At 37.3% G+C, this 21,738-nt stretch overlaps 2 protein-coding genes across 15 annotated transcripts in view; one reads left to right on the top strand and one right to left on the bottom strand.

The window, feature by feature from the left end:
* The window catches only part of apbb2b (amyloid beta (A4) precursor protein-binding, family B, member 2b), a 70,054-nt gene extending 60,643 nt beyond the window's left edge, over nt 1-9,411 (top strand). For all 14 annotated transcript variants that reach the window (XM_077204541.1, XM_077204524.1, XM_077204497.1 and 11 more), the window contains 3 exons: nt 487-602; nt 751-930; nt 4,972-9,411. In XM_077204541.1, coding sequence (XP_077060656.1) covers nt 487-602; nt 751-930; nt 4,972-5,142 — 467 coding nt within the window. In that variant the 3' untranslated portion in view covers nt 5,143-9,411. The remainder of the gene's footprint in view (nt 1-486; nt 603-750; nt 931-4,971) is intronic.
* Nucleotides 9,412-9,697: 286 nt separating this feature from the next.
* On the bottom strand, nt 9,698-21,539 carry LOC143712361 (putative methyltransferase NSUN7). The gene is made up of 12 exons (XM_077204574.1): nt 21,303-21,539; nt 19,540-19,986; nt 17,624-17,682; nt 17,407-17,543; nt 16,715-16,867; nt 16,439-16,622; nt 15,960-16,173; nt 15,695-15,838; nt 15,470-15,571; nt 14,246-14,363; nt 13,644-13,743; nt 9,698-12,341 (listed from the first exon to the last, which is right to left on the bottom strand). The coding sequence occupies exons 1-12, from the start codon at nt 21,307-21,309 to the stop codon at nt 11,457-11,459; spliced, it is 2,550 nt and encodes an 849-aa protein (XP_077060689.1). The 5' UTR covers nt 21,310-21,539; the 3' UTR covers nt 9,698-11,456.
* Between the last annotated feature and the right edge of the window lie 199 nt (nt 21,540-21,738).

Genomic DNA, 21,738 nt, shown 5'->3' with positions numbered 1-21,738 from the left:
TGGGGCCAGATTTACTAACAACTTGCACCGGCGCAAACCCTCTTTTGGCTTTAAAAAACTACTGTCAGCATTTACTAAAGACACGCAATGAAAAATTAGCGCTGAAAAGGCGTAGACAGGGTTATTTTTGCAACTGACCTTATTGCATATGCATTTGAAGATGTTTCCCTTTCAGATGCAAATTTATCTGAGAGTATTTAAATGAATTACGCAAGGTGATTTACTAAGGTTTGCGCTACTCAATTAACTGGTATTCGTGCAATTATTTACCGTCTTTAACCAGATGCTAATTGGCATTTAGTAAATCTGGCCCTGAGTGTTTAAAAAAGACATGAGAACGCATCATTGTTTGTTATTTAAGTAGACTGCATTTGTTTATTTTTTGCGACTGTTGTAAACTATGGCTAATTTATTCAGATAAAGCCTCTCTTACTTTTTCTTGGAACTGTGCATGCTATTACAAGGTCAGATGTCCCTGTTTTCTAGGCATGGATATTCTCAACGGTGCAATAGACAGTTTGATAACATCGTCAATCCGAGACGACTGGATCCCAGTGATGTTGAATGTAGCCGATGCAACAGTCACAGTCATCAAAGAGAAGGCAATTACAGATCTTTTCACCTGCTAAACCCAATAACATCATTGCCAAAATAGCTGTGTGTTTTGCTAAAGTACTACTAATTCAGGTGTGCTTATCAACTTTGAAATGTTGATTTGTGTATGATTCTTGGTGTCATAACCTATATTAGGAGGAAGAGGAGGTCCTAGTGGAGTGTCGTGTGCGTTTCCTGTCCTTCATGGGAGTAGGAAAAGATGTGCATTCATTCGCGTTCGTCATGGACTCTGGGAACCAGCACTTTGAGTGTCATGTATTTTGGTGTGATCCCAATGCTGGCAGTGTATCAGAAGCTGTTCAGGCAGCGTGCATGGTGAGTTATAACACCGGAACAACGGTTTTACACCTCGTCAAATGAGTTACAAACTTACTGCAGCAGTCTTACTCTATGGGCACTATAGCGAAGCTTTATAACTAAACACAATCATTATCAAGACCAGAGCTGGACAATACAATGTAGCTACAAAAATTATATATTAATATTTTTCAGCTTATTGAATACAAACTGGCATTCAAATGGTAAGATTTTTTTTAAATGTTTTTGAATTATGTCTCTCATGCTCACTTAGGCTACATTTATTTATTGAGAAATATAGTAAAACTGTAATATTATTGTGAAATATTTTTGCAATTTAAAAGAGCCCTTTTTGAAAAAAGATAATTATTTTAATATATTTTAAAATTTAATTTTATTCTTATTTTTGGATGAATTGAACATTCAAAAGCTTGTATTTGAATTTATTTGAAATTTGAAACCTTTGTAACATTATAAATGTCAAAAGATTTACTGTGACTTTTGAACAAATGAATCCGTCTTTGCTGAACAAAAGCATTCATTTTTCATTTATCAAAAAAGTACTTATCCCAAACTTTTTAATATATAGAAGCGCAGTTCAATAGATTAACATTTTTAAGTGTGCTTAATTAGTCCATAATTCATACATTTTTGGAAACCAAAGCACCCATTTAAAAAAAACTTTTCAGAATTCACAGTGTATAGTATATGTTCAGTGCAACAGCAAAGAGCTTGTTTACATTTTAGACAAGTCAAGTTACGATAGCGAACAGGACCACATGGAGAGTCCAAAAATAAATAAATAATGAAACTGGATCTGAGTGTACTCAGATCCATTCAGAATTACTAAACACAGCAAAACATGAATCATGACAAATCAAAACATATTTCTGAACGTGTGGAGACAATGTGAATATACTGAAATGTGCATAAATACAGTGTGAGGGCTCGCGCTCTTCAGAAATGATCACAGAATATGACAGAGCTCGTGTTTTAAAGTGAATCAGACACTGCAATGAATAATTCACTGAGAATGCAACGTGAGTCTCTATTCTCTCTGCCATCTCTAATCAGCATGGTTTTATTTACATTATTGCTGTTTTGGACTGATTGTTTGAATGAATTCGCTTACTGGATCATTGGACTGAACTTTTGTTTGACGGCTTAAAGGGATGCTCCACTCTTTTGGGAAATAGGCTCATTTTACAACTCCTTTCAAATGTAAAGTTGCAATTTTCTAGGCTGATATGGCTAGGAACTATACTCTCATTCCTGCATAATAATCAAGAAACTTTACTGCCGTACCATGAGCAAGCCCGGATTACCCAACGGGCATTATGGGCACGTGCCCAGGGGCCCATGCGCACTTGGGGCCCTAGCGAGGGGAAGGGGAAAAAAACCTATTTTTTTTACATTTCCGAAAACGGATCGTATATTTGCACTAAGTGCCTGTCTTTTTAGCAAAAAGATGCCTGCCACTCAATATCTACAGTGGTGTAGGTCGTAGGGCGTGGGGTGCTTGAAAGCAGCTTTTGACGCGTTCGAGGTCGAATCCGCCTTTTGCCGAACTCGCTCTTCTCCCTTTTCCCAACACATATGAGATGTAAAATGTATAGCCTAACATAAAGGTCTCTAGTGTCATAGTGCCAACGAACTAAAATCAAAACCGTGATATGGCTTTGTGCCTTTATAAAACAGCACAAGACTTTAATTAAGTAGCCTATATAGGCATTCAGTTTGTGCTGCGTGATTTAAAGGAAAGTGCAGACTTTGCTCACGCGATCAGCATGGTGATCTGGTGTTTTCTCCAAAATAAAAGCTCAAGGGTTTATTTCTTGCAAGTGAAGAAATTAGGACAAAAGTATTGTAATTTTCCTATACTGTAATGTAAAATATACTTTTGAAATATTCATTTTCGATTATACAGGTCATTTATAGGCTATATGGATTTTTACTCATAGGAATAATTATATAAATCATTATTACATTATTATAATAATTGTTTGGCATCCTAAAACACCAGTGATAATGTGATGTAGACTGAGACTCTATATCATAACTAAAAAGATGTTTGAGCCCTCTTTAATGCCCAGGTACAAGTCAATGCTTTTTCTTTGTTCAATGTGCACAGTTCATGGATTGAAGCGGGTTGAAGCTCTTAATTTTGAGCTCTCAAAGTGCTCCAGATTGATGCTTTTAACCTTAAAATGTATAAATTTTCTTGCGGGGGAGCATGTCCTCAAAGAGGGACAGTGCTCCACCCAACAGTTTTACAAATCCTATGGGAAAGAGTGATCATTTATGAACTTTACTCCAGCATAGTACAACAAAGTTCCTTTTAAGTCAGTAAAACTGTTAATGCCAAAATAAAATTGGACAAACTATACATTTGGCCTCCCTAAATGGGTCTACAAGACATTGTGCCCAGGGGCCTCTGAATCCTTAATCCGGGCCTGACCATGAGTGCAGCAGGCGTAATGATATGACGCAGCGCAGTTGACGGAAGCTAGCCTATTTTCAGGAGCTGCGTCATATCATTGCGCCTGCTGCACTCATGGTACGGCAGTAAAGTTTCTTGATTATTACGCAGGAATGAGAGTATAGTTCCTAGCCTTATCAGCCTAGAAAATCGCAACTTTACATTTTCCGTCGGTCTTAGTGCACGATGTAACTACAGAAGAGTCAAATTTTAAATAGGAAAAATATTGAAACACTTTGGTCATTTTTTTTGTGGAGAAATGCTAATGGTCTTGTCCACTTCAATGATGTATTCTAAGCTATGCTAGAACTGGTACCGCCAGAACCGGAGATCGGCTGAATGGATTCAAAAACGGTAAAACTCAACAGTTTAACTCTGGGGGAGTTGTAAAATTAGCCTATTTCCAAAAAAAGTGGAGTATCCCTTTAAAATGATCTGATCGCAAACAGAGAAGCGAAATCGAGTTAAATGGTTAGAATATAAATTTTGACCTACCAGGGTTACAGGGTTACTTGTGCCATTGTAGATGCTTAGTGTAATAAACTCCCGACTCAAGATCATCTAACTGCATGACGCTACGTTAATGACGCAATTCCACGTGCTTCAGTAATTTATTTGTGTTAACATCGACTGCCCTAATATATATATTACAGGGCCATAAACAGGGCCATAAAAATATAGGGCCATAAACAGCTTCCTACTAAAATTTAGCACAAAATATTTTTTTATGAAAAATGCCCCATTGAGACTTCTGTGAATGAAACTTCATGGCCACATAAAAAATAATAATGTTAAAATCATTGCAGTATTCACAATATTGCTTAATCGTTGTAAACATTACTTAGGCCTCGTTCACACTGCAGGGGCTTAATGCTCAAAAAAAAATCTGATTTTTTTGCAAGGCCGTTCACATTTCGAATTAAATGCGACCTTTTGTGATCTCCTGTGTGAACGTGAACGTGAACGTGAAATGACCCAGAAGTGACCCGCATGCGCAGAAGAGTACTCAACGGTCAACGACCGGAAGTGTTTGCGGAAGTAGCTAAACATGGCCTGAATAGAGCTGTCCCCCCAAATCTTAATTAAATCAGAAACCTCGCTTCCCTTCCATTGACTGGTCTCAGCATCGTCCGCCATAGTTATTGTTTATCTTCTCATTCCCGCCTACTTCAACGCAGAATTATGACGTTTGTCGCATATCAATGACGTGCGGGTCGGATACATGTGACCTGGCCGTTCAGATTGAAGTTGCATTTCAAAAGATTGGATACATATCGGATTTGGACCACATACCCAAGTGGCCTGGGTCGCATTTGAAAAGATCGGAGACTGTCATGAAAAGATCAGATACAGGTCGCATAGGGGCAAAAAAATCGGAATTGGGTCGTTTCAGCCTGCAGTGTGAACGTAGCCTTAGTCAACACTGTAGGTGTAGTGTCCAAACTACCACCCAAACTTTTCATAATTTAACAAGATCAAGGTTAAAAGAAGATCTTTTCCAGCCCAGCCTGATGCAGTGCATTCGACACATGAATTCATCCACTCACTCGTTCTTCTTGTTTTCTTCTTTGTCTCTGCAGTTGAGGTATCAGAAGTGTCTGGTGGCACGCCCTCCATCTCAGAAAGCCTGCTCACAGGCGCCCCCTGCTGACTCAGTCACACGCCGCGTCTCCACCAGCGTCAAACGTGGAGTTCTGTCCCTCATCGACACGCTCAAACAGAAGAGACCTGTTACTGAGCTGCCCCAGTGATCTGACACACAAGCACGCATACTCACCGTCACGCTCTGCATGCTTATAACTATCAGAATGTCCTGTAAATAATCTGTCCAGTCACATGATGGAGATGAAGAGGAACTCGAGGAAAGCTGAAAGAAAAGAAATCTGAAAGAAAAACTACATATAATTATAAAAATGCCAAGAAAATACTCTCGTAAACACATACACCTGATCAAGCCTCTCTCTTCCGTCACACATATGTCAGTCATGTGTATATCTGCATGGGATGACACGCTTCTCCAGCATGACAATAACCAACAGGCTCCGCCCATCGATAAACACCACTCCACCTGGACAAAGCCTACTGAAAGAGATAACTTAAACCGAAGAAAGTTTGTGTAATTCAGAAAGAACAAATATGACACGCAGTTCTTCAAATCGTCACAGTTCATGTGTGCGGGTGTGTAGAAGAGCTTGATGCTGCTTCATTTGCTAAAGGATGTTCGCAAGTGTCATAAAAACAAGCTGTTTTTTTTTTGCATTCTTTGTTATACTGACTAACACAAAAGAAGAAGAATGGATGGCTGAGAGGAAGTAATGTCATGAAACTCAGAAGATTATGAAGGGTTTTAGTCTGTTCCATTTAAAGTCAGATGTTGAATATTCCTACTTGACATCTTCTGACCAAGGTGCTCCAATGTTCAAAAGATTGTGTAAATCGTCAGTGATATTTTACTGAAATTTTGCAGGCAAAAATGTCCATTGTCAATAGTGTAGTGATGTATGAAGCACAGTCCACACAAAAGTCACTTTCATAGCAAGCAGCTTTCTGTTGGTGAATGCAACGAATTTGCCTGTTGCAAGTGGAGAAATACCAGTCACACGGATTCCTATTGAAATGGCTTGATTTCAACCTCAAAAATCGGCCAAAATACAGTGAATGTGACTGCACCTCAAGACAACAAAACAACAATGCTAACTTTGCATTGCTTTTGTTCAACGTCAACAATGCGCAAGATGGGAGTTCGACTTCAAGTGAAGTTCCTTTGCACTTGTCCAAGTAGGAAGTGGAATTTTAGTCGAACAATGTCAAAACACATCAAAGCTTTCACCAAATTATTTTTTTCTTCTTCAAGAAGCTCTGCTTGACACGCTTGTCTTCACTGGAAGTCGATGAGGAGGCTTGTAAAAGATGCGGACATAAAATGAACAACATTGATAAATCAAACATCCCCACTGACTTGCCCCGCATTAACACAGTAGGAAGGACATGACCTCTTCATTTCAGTGTGTAGATGTAAAGTATGAATGCTTTTTATATTTCCTAAGTGAAATTGCCTTTTTTTTCTTTTGAAAGAGAGAATGTTGCAGAAGAGAACTGAATTACTCATGGAGCGAAATACAGGAGGCGAGAAGAACTTTGCTTAGAGCCAAACAGTTCAATGGTGTCACTTCTGCTTTGAACCCCAGCGTAGTGCTTACTTCCTCGAGAGGCTTGAAACTCAAAAATATCTGCAGCACATCCAAGTTAGTGAAAAAACTAAAGAGCTATTTCAGTTCCAGCATCCGTTCCTCACGTTCGGATGTCATTAGTGGCTCTACATGTCCTGGTTGCGCTTCACAAATGTTTTTTTTATTTTTTTGACCCGCACGCTTTACCCACGTGGCTTTGCTGTGCTCTGGCGTGCCACCTGTATTCCTAGACTTACCCTTTCTTTCACAGGGGTTTTGACGAATCACTTATGTGTGTACATACAGTATCTATATATAGCAAACATCATATCATAAGGCTTTATTTTTCAAATTTCAGATACTTTTATTTTGTCATGTTTTCGGTTTTATTTTGGTTGTACTTGCCTTGGCATGTCTTGTGATCCCATTTGTTCTGGCCATACTGTAAAAAACAACAACAAAAAAAACTCATGTATGTGTTGTAGATAAATCAACTGACAAAACAAAGAAAAGAAGAAGAGTGAATGATGGTAGAAATTGTGAATATGAATTTATTTTATGGTCCTTTTTAGGAGAGCTAGCTCTAGGGGAGGAGATGTGAACTGTAAGTGTCTATCTATGCATTCTTTTAGCTCGGAAGATTTGAGAGAGAGAAAAAAAAAGACACTTTGCCTTGCATGTCCTGGGACAATTTAAGAAGAATAACTGTACTGAACAGAAATGATATTTTTTATTTTATTTATTCTATTTTATATCGGTATATACTGGTTTTATTGTGATGTATCATATGCTTAGGCATTCTTTACCCTATCTCGGACAACAAATCAAACAAGAAATGTCAATCAACACATTGAACTGTACTCTGGTGACTCTCAAAGAGCTGTGTGTGCCCAGACGCTCCCTGCCATGGTAACATAACATTTGAAAGGCCTTGTAGGACCTTCACGTTCTGCCCAAACCAACATTTGATACTGCTTTAGAATATACTAAGGGCCAGATTTACTAAACAGGGCAAGTTAGCATGAGAGCACAATTCCAAAAAAAGCATGGGAGTGGAAATATCTATGTGATTTACTGACTACGTGCAAATTAAAGAACACGGACGCAGTCAGATAATTTCCATAATGACCAACGCAATCTACCAATTAGTGTCTGGTTGAAGACATGCTGTTTTGGGCGGTAAATAATGGCGCAAAAAACAGTATTCATTTAAAGGTTCTCGTCCCATAATTTTTCCGTCTGAAAGGGAAACTCCAACAAATGCATATGCAATAAGGTCAGCTGCAAAAATAACCCTGTCTACGCCTTTTCCGCACTAATGTTTCACTGCATGTCTTTAGTAAATCAGTAGTATTTTAACGCAAAAAGAGAGTTTGCACTGGCGCAAGCTGTTAGTAAATCTGGCCTTATATGACCAAAAGTTTGTTGAACCTAACAAGTTGCCATTTTAGATAGCAACAGATAATAACAGGCATACAATCAATCGTACAGCCAAACAAATCACATTTTGGGACATTTACACAAAATGCATTTTGTGACAATTTGAGAAACAATGCAGGAAATTGGCAACAAACGCAGGGTCTCAATATTTTTTTCTTCCCTATTGTGATGAATATCCAAATAAAACAGCTTCTCAGACAAGAAAAAAATGTATTGCTGTGATCTCATCATGTGAGTGCCAGGTTGTCCTGCCCTCACCCCAGTAAACACGTCATCAGAGATTACGAGGGCACATGAATTAAAAAAGATATACATGATGTGCACACATAAATTATAATAAACAATATTCCATTAAAAAGAATGTATTGTCAGGTTTGGTCTCATGGTGACTTTAAAAGTTTTAACGATGAGTTTTAAAGATGGGACGCCCATGTGCAAGACACTGAAAAAGCTCTGAGACACGACACAACGATAAAAGAGGTCCTTCTAATAATGCGTATTGCTATTCAACAGCAATTTTGTAGCAAAACCGGAAGCAGGGAAACCTGTTATAGCAGCAAAGGGACTTTTGTTCTATTAAAAAGGTCTAGCACCCTAATAATGATAACTTATATTACACACCATTTTGGTCATTTAGTGTATGTTCCAAAATGTCAATTTAAACAATTTCGTCAACAGACACATTCGTCAAGATTGTCACAATCATATTTTTCACAATAACCAAAATTAGAATGCATTTGTTTGGGCAGCATGTAGATGTTCAGCTAGCTCCACTATAACTCTTGTATCTTGACACACAAGGACCATCGTGTTCTGCTTTCACCCTGCAGATAATCAGAAATAAGCGTCGTCTTTATAGATTTGTCAATCTGTCTGCGTACTGCATCCCCTCTTTTTATCTCTTTTGCAGTTTTGAAGAAGTGCACGTTGGTTTTTGTTCAGTTCTTTCATGTGAATTTCACTCTGTGATGTTGGGTCTTATAAAATGAAATGTTTCTTTTGGGTTATTTTTTTTATGGGTGGGGGGGGGGGGGGGGTTACAGTGAATAAGAATTAATCACACTTTGTTTAGAAATTAATTCCCTGGCAACTAGCAAAGTCAGCTGTTGCATGCTAGAGAAAGGGGGCTTATGGGTAATGTAGTCCAGTACAATAATTCAGCATAGAATCATCATTCTCATGTTAGCCAAAAGTAGTGTGTTTGATTGACTCTAGTGTTTTTGAATGGTGATTGACGACTATCAGGGGAAATCTCATCACAAGAATTAACAAGCTAAGAATGAACACTCTATTGGTGAAGTAAACTCAAATACGTTTTTGTGGAAACATTGGCTTTTTCTGCTCTACACTAATTTGTACACCATATAAATGTAAACTGTTGTGAAAATAAATAGCATATCACAAAATACATCTAAATGTTTCTGACTGTTAATTGATCTCATACGTTAGTAGAAATAATTGTCCTAATGATATTCATCTCATGGCAGCCCGTAAATAATGTAGGTTTTGTCGGATTTGTGTTTTCCTATGATCCCACTGAGGTTTTGTTTATGGGTGGACCTTCATGCTTAGAAACCTAACAGTATATACTAAGAGTTAGTTGACATGTAGTTTCAAAGTTACTTATAGGTAGTAGAATGTCTAAAGCGGACCATCAAAATAAAAGTGTTACCGGATATTCATATTTTACGAAATATGGGTCAAAAAAGCTTTAGTGGCATAATTGTAAAGCCACAATTAAACAGATATTTTCTTTTATATTATTACGTACATCCAAGTGAAATAGTTTTTGGTTCTGTCCATTGGTTGATGAGTTGTGACATTTTGATTAAGAACAAGGTCAAAACAAACAAAGAACATATGGTGGATAAAATAATAGTGGGCAAAATAAAGATGATAAACATTTTATAGGGATATAAAATCTGGTTTAAATTAAACGAATAATGAATTAATTTAAATGCATAATTAAATGAGATTGTTTACATTAAAGCTCCGGTAGGTAACTTTTGTAAACAAATATTTGCTAAAACTGTCATTATGTCCTGAAAGTAGAATATGAAACAGATAATCTGTGAAAAAAATCAAGCTCCTCTGGCTCCTCCCTGTGGTCCTATTGCCATTTGCAGAAATACACCGCTCCCGGTCAGAAACAACCAATCAGAGCCAGGAGGAATGTCTTAGCAGTGTCAATCATGCTCATGTACGCGCTGATCACCCCTCTCTTGCACAGCTCGAGCTCGTACCGTCGTTCGTGACTCTTCTGTTCGAACTCGTTCATCCAAATGAACGAATCTTTTTTCGAGTCATTTCGTTCATTCAACGAACGAAATGACTCGAAAAAAGATTTTTTCATTTTGAACGAGTCTTTTTCTGAGTCATTTTGTTCATTCAACGAACAAATGACTCGAAAAAAGATTTGTTCATTTTGATGAATGAGTTCGAACAGGATCACGAACGTGCATCACAGAACAGAGCAAGGCGAGCATTTGTGCTTGTAAAATTTAACGTTTTTTATTTATTTTTTAAATGACGATCGTTTCGCTAGATAAGACCCCTATTCATCGCCTGGTATCGTTTAAAGCCCTTTGAAGCTGCACTGAAACTGTCATTTGGTCCATGGAACATTTGTGTCCTGTTGAAGTCAATTATATGTAGAAAAAGCCTGGAATTATTTCATCAAAAACCTTAATTTCTTTTCGACTGAAGAAAGAAAGTAAATTATCAGTAAAAGTTTTTTTAAAAGTGAACTAATCCTTTAACGTTATCTTACTAGCTATTTATAACTTATAGAAAGAGTGCAACGTTATAAAGTTACATGTATTGCAAAATACATAATGAATTGAGGACCAAGTTTGTAGTCAAAGTATGGGCAGGCCATAGTCAATGTAAAGCATATTGTTGATGTTTCGTCCCTATTAGTGAATGTTCCATAACTGTTTATAATCCGCCGTCATCGGTGGTCCTGCTTACTAGCCTATGCGTTCACGGCAGACTCCGCTGTGGGGGAGGAGCTGTGGAGGGAGGGCTGTAGCGCAGCAGAGAGCAAGGGGGTTGGACCTGTAAGTTGTGCTTGTTCAAATTTTCAGGCTAAGTCAACATTTTCTCAAAACTCCCTACTGCAGCTTTAAAAATAAGATACAAATGGTTTAATTTAAAAGTAATACATGACCACCACAGATTTTTGATACCAAACCATCTAACACTCAATACAATTAGGACTTTCCTCTGCCGGTTAAATATCACAAATAAAATAATTTATTCAACATAGCATACATGATACAAACAGTTACAGGAATGCGAACAAACCGCATATATCAACATGAATAAATCAACAAGACTGTTATAGTCATGAGATCAGTAGGCTACCTTGCCTTAATCTGCACACATTGTTTCCAACAATTCTACTTTAGTTTGGAAGCACACAGGATGTGTATGTATGAACAACAGGTTGTAACTCAGCGCCATGTCTGTGAACGTAAAATGATAGAGCCTCTGCCTTTGGCAATGCTGCTGGAAGAGGAAAGACTGCTGGAGAAATTGGAAGAGTTGGAGGAGTATGGGAACGAAGAGAGGTGTGAAGGACTGAGCGGATAAACGGGAGGGAGACTGAGCTCTCTTGACCGGGTTTCCTCCCTGTAAGGCTCGCAGGACTCTGATTTGATCATTTCCTTTTTCGGTTTAACAGATTCTCGTTGAGACGTGGCTCTGCTGTGCAGATGTCTGGATCTATACGGGGACGCTGGGGTTCTGATGGCAGCAGGTTTGGTCTGAGGTGGAGTTGGTTTAATGGAGTTAACAGTGGCGTGTTGAGACGGCCGAAGGTGCAGGGGTCTCTTGCGTGGAGGTCGAGACCTGCTCTGGCGTTCTGTACGAGTGTGGGATTTAGACCTCTTTTTTCTCCCAGACTGCTTTGCAACTTTAGCTGGAGGCTTATGACCTTTTGGTCGCTTCTTTCGCACAACGGAAGACTGGTTGTCCGATGGGTCTAGAACACTCAAATGATTTGGAATGCTAAATGTGGCATCCATAAATGTGGAAGTTTGACTTTTAGTGAGGGAAGTGTGATCTAGGATTGTGGAACTGTCAGTCAGGACTCTAGAAGTGTGTTTTGGAGCGGCTGCTGTCTGACTGACAGCTGGAGGACTCAGACTGATCATCACTGATGCAGGAGGCTCAATCAGAGAGGAAGGCGGAACAACTGATGTTGATCCCTTTTGTTTTTTCCTCTTTTTCGTTTTCTCTCCATTCAGGGGGTCAGGAGGCGTCAGCCCCCCCAACAAACCTTTAGCAAGAGCTCGAGCCAAAATGTCCTGGACAGTTTCTGCCTCTGCTGGGTCATGCTGTTAGAAAGAAAACACACACATGTACATAGTGCAATGTTATTATGTATTGTGAGACCAGGGCTAGTTATCACAAGGGTGTAATCGCAATAGTCTCAGCCATAGACGGCACATCCAAGGTCTTTCGATAGTCCGTTCACATTTTGCTCACAAACCTGGAAAGTACAGAGATGTTCTAATCTGATAGACAGATTTTACACAACTTTTGTCAACTTTAAAATGAAGGTTGGGGCAAGTTGTCACGTGTTTTCATCGAATTCAATAAAATTAATGCATTTATTTAACATACACTATTGTTTGGGATCGGTAAGATTTAGTAATTGCATGCTCACCAGCCTTTATTAGGTCAAACATATAGAAAAAATTACATATTGTGAAATATTATTACAATTTGAAATAACTGTTTTCTATTTTAATATATTTTAAAATGTGATTTATTCCAGTGATGGCAAAGCTGAATTTTCAGCATCCTTACTCTAATCAATGTCACATGATCCTTCAGAAATCATTATGTTGATTTGGTGCTCAAGAAACATTTATTATTATAATAATATGATTAACATTATTTATCAATGTTGAAAACAGTTGTGCTGCTTAATATGGAAACCATGATTTTTTATTAATAGAAAGTTTAAAAGAACAGTATTTATTTGAAATAGAAATCTTATAGATGTCTTTAATTCACTTTTGATAAATTCAATTTGCTGAATTCAAGCATTCATTTCTTTAAAAAGAAATAATAGAAATATTACATATTATAAATATATTTATTGTCCCTTTAGATAAATTTAATGCATCCTTGCTAAATAATAATTACTAACCCCAAACTTTTTAATTTTATATTCATTCCATCCATCAATCCATCCATAATATAGTTTAAATATTTTCATTATTGTTGTGTGTTTCACAACTGTTTTACTATCAATGATTAATGGCAGATTCCCATAATTACAACATTTGGGGGCAATGTATAATAAAATAATAATAATAAAAAACTACCCCGAAACATATTCAATGTAGTACAAAAACTAGCCCCAGTCTATATACTGTCTAGTGCACATGCAAGCTTTCACACATAGGGCTTGTTTCTCTTGCTGTGTGTGGTCTTGTGTGGATGCTAATGTGATCAGACACAAGTGTTCATTATTTAGTGTGAACCGGAGCTACACTGCCAGTATTTAGGACAGCAATGCATCAAGCTCTGGATTAGGGTGGTGTGTGTGTGTGTGTGTGTCGTGCGCGCGAGCTCTCATACTCACACACATAAACATTTCAACATATATGAATCACAGCGAATCATACCTCTCTTTTCATCACACAAAGGAAACAGCCATTTGTGACGTCAGATGATTCAGTTCTGAAAAACTTCTCTTTCTCATCATCCCATCCTGCACTGACCAGCCTGTGAGAAACATGTAGAAAGAAAAAGAGATGTTTTGTGTTGTAAATTCAGTAAATTCAATCCAACTTATATCCATTTTCTCATTACTCAAACATTCATAATCCTTCCCCACTTGCTTGTCCATGGATTAACTGCTGTTTCCATGGATACAGCAACTTTAAATCCATATAGTTAGTGGCGTGTGACAGGGAGGACTTAATGCTTGGACAGTGTGTGTGTGTGTTTGTGTGTTTGTGTGTGTGTGTGTTTGTGTGTGTGTTTGTGTGTGTGTGTGTGTGTGTGTGTGTGTATGTGTGTGTGTTTGTGTGTGTGTGTGTGTGTGTGTGTGTGTTTGTATGTGTGTGTGTGTGTGTTTGTGTGTGTATATGTGTGTGTGTGTTTAAATGTGTGTGTGTGTGTGTGTGTGTGTGTGTGTGTGTGTGTGTGTGTGTGTGTGTGTGTTTAAATGTGTGTGTGTGTGTGTTTAAATGTGTGTGTGTGTGTGTGTGTGTGTGTGTGTTACCTGAAGGGCAAAGCTTTTGCTTTGCTTTCTGCGTTTTCAAGCACTCTCTTCACAAGTTGTTCATTCTCCTCCGGATATACTGAGCACGTGCAGTACACTACGCCTTTCACTTTAGGAACTGCAGTTAAGAAAGTCAGGTTAACCCACATGATGTGATTTAGTCAATGTATGATTATTAAATAAACAAACACTACAAAAAAAATGGGGTAGTAATATTTTTTTTCAAGTTTTTGAAGGAAGTCTTAGCCTGCTTAATATTTTTGTGAAAACAATGAATTTTTTTTCAAGATTCTTTGATGAATAGAAAATTTAAAACATTTATTTGAAAAAGAGCATATATTTTAAATCATTTTATTTTAGTTACATTGGTACATGTACTTACTACAGTAATTAAATAGTAACAGTAAATTAAATACAATTACAAGCAACTAACCCTATGCTTTAGTAAGTACATGTAGTGTACTTTTATTTTTACTCAGTACTTAATTGTATAATTACACTGTAACAAGACCAACTTAAAATGAATTGTAAGCAAAATCTTTTGTAATATTATAAGTCTTCCTAATTATACTGCAAAATGTATGCAGAAAACAATTTTATCAAGTTAATGCATAAACTGTGCTCATCAAGAAATAATCTATATATTGTTTACATGATTATTATTATTATTTTTTTAGCTTTTTACTGAAAAATAACACAATTACTGAATAATTGTTTTTAATTGTTATGAATTCATTATTATTAGTCAATTATTTTTGTAGTGTGGGGAGAGAAACACACGAACACAGATAAAAATTAGGTTCAGTAAAACAAATGAATATAAAAAGCTTTAGACATGGAACTTTCCAGTGTCACAAAAAAAAATTCAGGTAGTAGGCCTAAATGAATGTGTGTGAGAGTGAGTCTGGTCCCAGTAAACTCTACATTGTGGAGAAAAAATGTCCCCAATAAAGATGGTAATTCCAGAAATCTTTGACTGTGGCGACATTTTTAGGTCCCATGAGAAAAAACGTTATCATTCTAAATATTCTGAAAATGTAAAAATGCAGAAAGTAGTGTTGTTGAGGTTGTGTTTAGGGGTAGTGTTAGTGTGTGGGGGATAGAATATACAGTTTGTACAGTATAAAAATCATTATGTCTATGAAACGTCCCCATAAAACATAGAAACCCAACGTGTGTGTGTGTGTGTGTGTGTGTGTGTGAGAGAGAGAGAGAGTGACTCACAGTTAAGTGCATGGCTGAGGTCTTGTGTCTGCTTAGCAACTAGTGGCTTCAGTTTACTGTCAGAGATGGTTCCTTTAGATAGGTCATGCAACAGCCCTCTGTCTGATAAAGAGCAGTGTGTTATCTCGAAATGTTGTTTCAGTTTGTTTTGGTTAATTTACCTCTAACCTGGCCACAAAAAGAGAATGTTTCAAATGATTAGACCATGCATATTTGTTGCTGTACCTCCATTCTCATTGAGGATAAACTCAACAGGGTTACAGAGCGCTGAGGCAGAACACCGTGGGAGCAACACAATCACCCGAACCTTCTGAATACGCATATCCCATTCATTAAGCTCATTGAAGTACTCAGACATCAGTTTCACATCTATGCAAAAAGATAGAAAACACCCGAGTAGCAATGCTTCACTACTGGCTAAACAGGAAAGGCACTATACTATGGTATGTAGACATTTAATCATTATAAGGTTAGGCAGAGTAACACTTACTTTTGCAGCCAGTAGAGGTGAGGATAGTTTGTAATTCCTTGTTGAAGGTGGAGACATTAAGGACCCCACATACATGTACACAACCAGAACAGGCAGTGGCCTGGAGAGCCACATGAGCCACAGTCCAAGCAGAGAAAGACCCCACCATCAGAACATCACCACCCTCTACCAATAGCGGGGCAACCGCACATGCAGCTAGACTGCGAGATTTATCCTAAAGTCATACACACACACATTAATCCTGGATATGTGTTTGCACCATCAGAATGACATGGAAGCTTGTTTCACCATGATAATATCTCACAATTCTGAGAGAAAAGAAAACAGAATTGCGAGTTATAATCTCGCAATTGGGAGAAATAAAGTCAGAATTGCGATATAAACTCGCGAGTTTAAAGTCAGAATTGCAAGATAAAAAAGTTTTTTTTTTTATTCTAAACGAATGCTTTCATAGAATGATGCTTGTGTGTCTTTATTACCTGTATTATGAGTAGATGTTCTGTCACTAGTTTGGTTATCTCCAGTTGTTTTGTAAGCCTTCTGGGAAACAGCAGGACATTAGAACAGTGTTTGTCCTTACAGAACACATTTCCCACCAGCTGCATGTGTGAATCGACCTGAGTGAAGCCCGATGTCTTCAGAGTCTCACACACGTTTTCAATGCTGGATGAATTGGTATACAAACCCAATATATATCAGGTGTTGTATTAAATAAGAAGAATACATTTGTGTTCATACACACAGACACACAATACCTGGATTTGAGGGTGTTGACCCAGGCATAGAGTGGCACTGTTTGTGATCTTTGTTGTTTAGCCCTCACAGCTGGAGGCAGGTAACTGTCAATTGTCAGCAAATTCTGCTTTATTCTGCACTGAGCCAGTGAGGCTTCCAGTTTGGTCTTGAACCTGATACACACAAATATACAAGCACCATTTATAACGTCCAATGTCTTTAAAGACCTGTGACATATCACCAGAGGTTGAGGTTTTTATTTTATTTTATTTGAAGTTCAGGACATTTAATGGGGTTCTCAGATGTGCGAAATTTAAGTATTATCTTAGCCTCAGACTTTCTTCCCAAAACTCTATTTTAGGAGCGATAAAAATGGGAAATTTATTTCTATAAAATTAATGTTTACAACAAACCAGGTAATTTAGTCCTTTAAAAACTTGATTAATAAAGTATGAGTTCTAATCTATGGAAATTCTATGTCAGAGTAAAAAATAGTCACGAATGCTATATATGAGGTCACATTATACAAAGTCACAATTAGAGGACAGAAAGTCGAAATCATGAGAAATCGCAATTTTGTGGACACATTTTCTCAGAAAATACTCCTTGCTGCTCACCGTTGAGATTTTTCACTCCATACATGGGATTCACAGTGATTCAGTCTAACTTTATAAAGGATGAATTTTCACAGGGCAGACCTGCTCATACTGACCTATAAAGGCTGTCCTCCACCTGTCTCACTTCTTTTATAAGTCCTTCCTCTACTCTTTTGATTGGCTCTCTGGGCTCGAACTTCCTGTCCAGGAGGTCATAGAGTACGACCACCACAAGAGCCATGAGGTCATCTGGCTGAAGAGAAACACAAACTCACACATCAATTTCAATCCTGTTACCAACACAAAAGGGCAGATGTCAGTCAACAGACCCACCATTTGCTGAGAACGGTAAAAGTAGCTGTCAGTCAGGATCTCCTCCAGTAGATCTTGGTCTGTGATGGTAGGAGGAGAGAGTTTGGAATATTTAGCTGTAGAAGATGAAGGAAAACATCCCTATGCTATGATATCGCTGCTTTACTACACTAGCTGGAATTCAACACCATGACATGTAGCGGGGAGCAAAAAACCCAGCAATACACTCCAGAGATCCTAAAATACCCAACAGCAAAACTAATGTGTGAGTTACATTAGTTTTGCTGAGAAAGTAATTTAAAAATAGCTGGATTCCCACTGAGACATGGCGGACTGAATAAAAAAAAAATGAATGTGAGCTGAATTTAAAATGGATTTGAATCGAGAATATTTTAAAATAAAAATAATCAGAATTTATGTCGTCTTGTAAAATATTCCTTATTCTAAAAAAGTTTTAGGAGGAAAATGCATTTTTATCTTTCTTAGATTTAAGCTCGGAACAAGAAAAAAAAATACATTTAAAAAAAATTGCGAACAAATAAATATATATAAAAAATTTAAAAATATTTTTTGCCACTTTAACATATTGTATAATAAACAAGACTGATAAGCTCATGTCTAATCCTATCTGAATATATAAATTTAAATAGTTTGTTGTCTGCGTTTCTGGATGACTGCGAATATGAACTGACCTCATGCACACAGCTCAGAGCAGCCATTCAAGTGCTACAGCAGTCAGTGAACTGATGTCTGACCTGACTGCACTAAAAGCAAATAGATGTCCTTAAAAAAAGCCTCCCCTAAGCAAAAAGTTTGAGAAGGTGAGGGCAAAGCAGAGCAAGGAAGAGAGAGAGAGAGAGAGAGAGAGAGAGAGAGAGAGAGAGAGAGAGAGAGAGAGAGAGAGAGAGAGAGACGAATGAGTCAGACATGTGTAGGGAAGTTATGCTACAAGGAGAAGCCCAACCAGAATGTGACCAGATATCCCCAAATTATTGATTCAGGACTTCAATAATAATGAAAGAAGAGGGGAAAGGCATGGAAAGATGAGGTCAGAGGAAAATAAATTACTTCTATGGAGAGTGTGAGAGTTCTTTTTTTCAGGCACTGAACCACACCCTGGAAGTTAGTCTATTATCTTCAAATCTACATTTTCTGATACACTGTAAAACATTAGAAGCAATACATAATGAAACTTTCTTATTTCTAGATTTTAAAATTGTCCATATTTTATATTTGTAGACCCCCAGGGGGCAATTTTTAATTACATTTCCCCCCAAATCATAAACGTGTGGATCATGCAATAATGTTTAAAGCCGGCAATAAAAAAAAGAGAAAAAGTAATACATTTTAGGTCAATATAAATTAAGATTTTTAACAATATTTTGGAAATATTCTGCAACACTGACTATTTACAAGTTTTATTCAGAAACCACCAAATAATAAAAACTCCAGTCTCTTCTAGAACATTTGGAAAATGAAACACTCTCCTCTGCAGTACTGTTGGACAGGATAGGAAATAACTGTGGAATTCTGGGTAACAGTATTATACGTTTATGACTCTTCATCTGTTTCCAACTGCACCTTTGAGTCCTGTATCTGAGGAACTGAATAATTGATGTTAAAGATTTTTGGGCCACAAATAGCATGACATCAGTGACCACAGGGACATTAACTGCACACTCCAAAAACAATCAAGATAAACTGGACACGTTAGATTCTTGTGCTGTCTACATCTCATCACTATATGATATTTACATTCCTACCAAATAATTACTTATATTGTTGTTTCTCATACAAGATCAGGCAGATAAAGGCAGCCTAGTTTTAAGCTGAAGGAGAATACTGAAATATGACATTTTAAAGGAAAAGCAATTTCCTTCCTAATAATCATACAAACTTCATTTTGTTTTTTTGGCCTGGCTTTATTTTTCACTTACATTTCAGGGTGTTAAATGCCAGCTCATATGCCCAGTGCTCATTCTGCTTGGTGTTGGCATCACTGTCATCGACAATCCCAGAATCATCATTATCATCTCCACCAGGACTGATATGCCCATAGCGAATGAGTCTGTGTGCGAGGTCTTTCTCCACATGAGTTTTCTGGAAAATAGCTGCAGCATGAAAGTACACAGAGTCAGGGAATCCCAAAGGAGTCCCCCCTCTCTCCATCCTGACTCTGTTCCTTTCAGCAGACACTGCAGTGACCCTCTTTTTAAGGGACTGAACACATACTTTTCTCATAGGGTCCTTGGGAGACTCTGGAGTGTGTGCTTTATTCTTGGGAGTGGATTCTTGATCCAGTAAGTTCAGTGATGTGACATCAGGCAGATCTGAGTCCAGTGTGGAGTTGAGAGTCTGTTTAACCATTCTTATAGAGCCAAGTTCTGTGAAAAAATACTGAATTAGTGAGTATCATAAATCATTTATTATTATTTTACACATATTATTTAATCCAGGAGTTTTCAGCTGTGACAATATAAAAGCCAATTATTTAACTTTGTAAATAACATGCTGTGTTAATTTCACACTGAATAGGGTTTCTCACACAGTATACCGGTAATTCGGTCTTTGCATAGCCTACATGATAAAATAGGGATCATCATATTAAGTGGAATTTCGAGAATTTTAACTGATTTTCAATGTGGAGTTTTGAACTCCACTGTACTGTCTAAAATTTCGAGGTTTGGGGTTTTCTTCTGAAAAATATAATACTTTTATTCAGCAAGGATGCATTAAATTGATCAAAAGTGACAGTTAAAACTTCTACATTGCTATAAACATTTATATATATATATATATATATATATATATATATATATATATATATATGGATCACAAAACCAATCACAAGTATGGGTAAATTTGTGGCAATAGCCAACAATACATTTTATGGGTTAGAATTATCTATTTTTCTTTTATGCCAAAATTCATTAGGATATAAAGTAAAGATCATATTCCATGAAGATATTTTGTAAATTTCCAACCGTAAATATATAAAATATTTATTTTTGTGAGTGAATGCAGCACAATCGTGAACATAAATGGACAACTTTAAAGGTGATTTTCTCAATGTTTCAATTTGTTTGCACCCTCAGATTCCAGATTTTCAAATAGTTGTATCTCAGCCAAATATTGTCATATCCTAACAAACCATACATCAATGGAAAGCTATTTATTTAGCATTTATTTAAAAAAATTGACCCATGTGACTGTGGTCCACACACACACACACACACACACACACACACACACACACACACACACACACACACACACACACACACACACACACACACACACACACACACACACACACACACACACACACACACACACACACACACACACACACACACACACACACACTTATAGTTAAGTTAATGCTGTCCTTTTGAAATTTCTATTCACTAAGTAATCCTCAAAAATTTATCTCAGCTTCCACAACCATTTTCAACTGTAGAAAGTAATTTGTCTTGAGCAACGAATCAGCTTAAAATAATTTCTGAAGGATCAAGTGAAACTGAAGATTTGAGTAATGGCTGCTGATAATTCAGCTTTGCCATAAAAAAAAAAATTTAAATAGAAAACTTTTGTTTTTAAATATCAAAATCTTGTTACTGTTTGCTTACCAGGTTTAAATTAGAAACAAATCTAATTCTAAATAAAATCGAATTAGTCAAAATTAAATTTTAATACGTACCTCTCATAACGTAAGCGCAGTCAGTTCAGCAACAGGTGAGAGCAGAATGTGAGAATTAGGAGCCCTCTCTCTATCGGTCTGTCCCCCTTGTCTCACATACTCTCGCTCTCTCTCTCTCTCTAGATCTTGTGTCACTACAACAACAAACATTTGTTCTTGTCAACAGAGTGGGAATCTTCTGTCTACATATATAATCAGCTAGCTATCAGCAGCTCATCATTACACACACACTCTCTCTCTCTCTCTCTCTCTCTCTCTCTCTCTCTCTCTCTCTCTCTCTCTCTCTCACACACACACACACACACACTGAATAGCCTACAGTGATTAGTACACTGACAGGTTTGAGATAAGAAAGAGGTGTGTAAAATAGCACATAGTCATAGAGTGTCATATATGTCATTTGGAAGTGTGTTTGTTGCATCTATTTACCCACTTC

The sequence above is a fragment of the Siphateles boraxobius genome, unplaced genomic scaffold (assembly GCF_051911475.1).
Source record: "Siphateles boraxobius isolate OS27281-9 unplaced genomic scaffold, OSU_SipBor_1 119, whole genome shotgun sequence".
NCBI lineage: Eukaryota > Metazoa > Chordata > Actinopteri > Cypriniformes > Leuciscidae > Siphateles > Siphateles boraxobius.
Note: the sequence above shows the minus strand (reverse complement) of the source record. Positions and strands in the feature narration are given on the sequence as shown.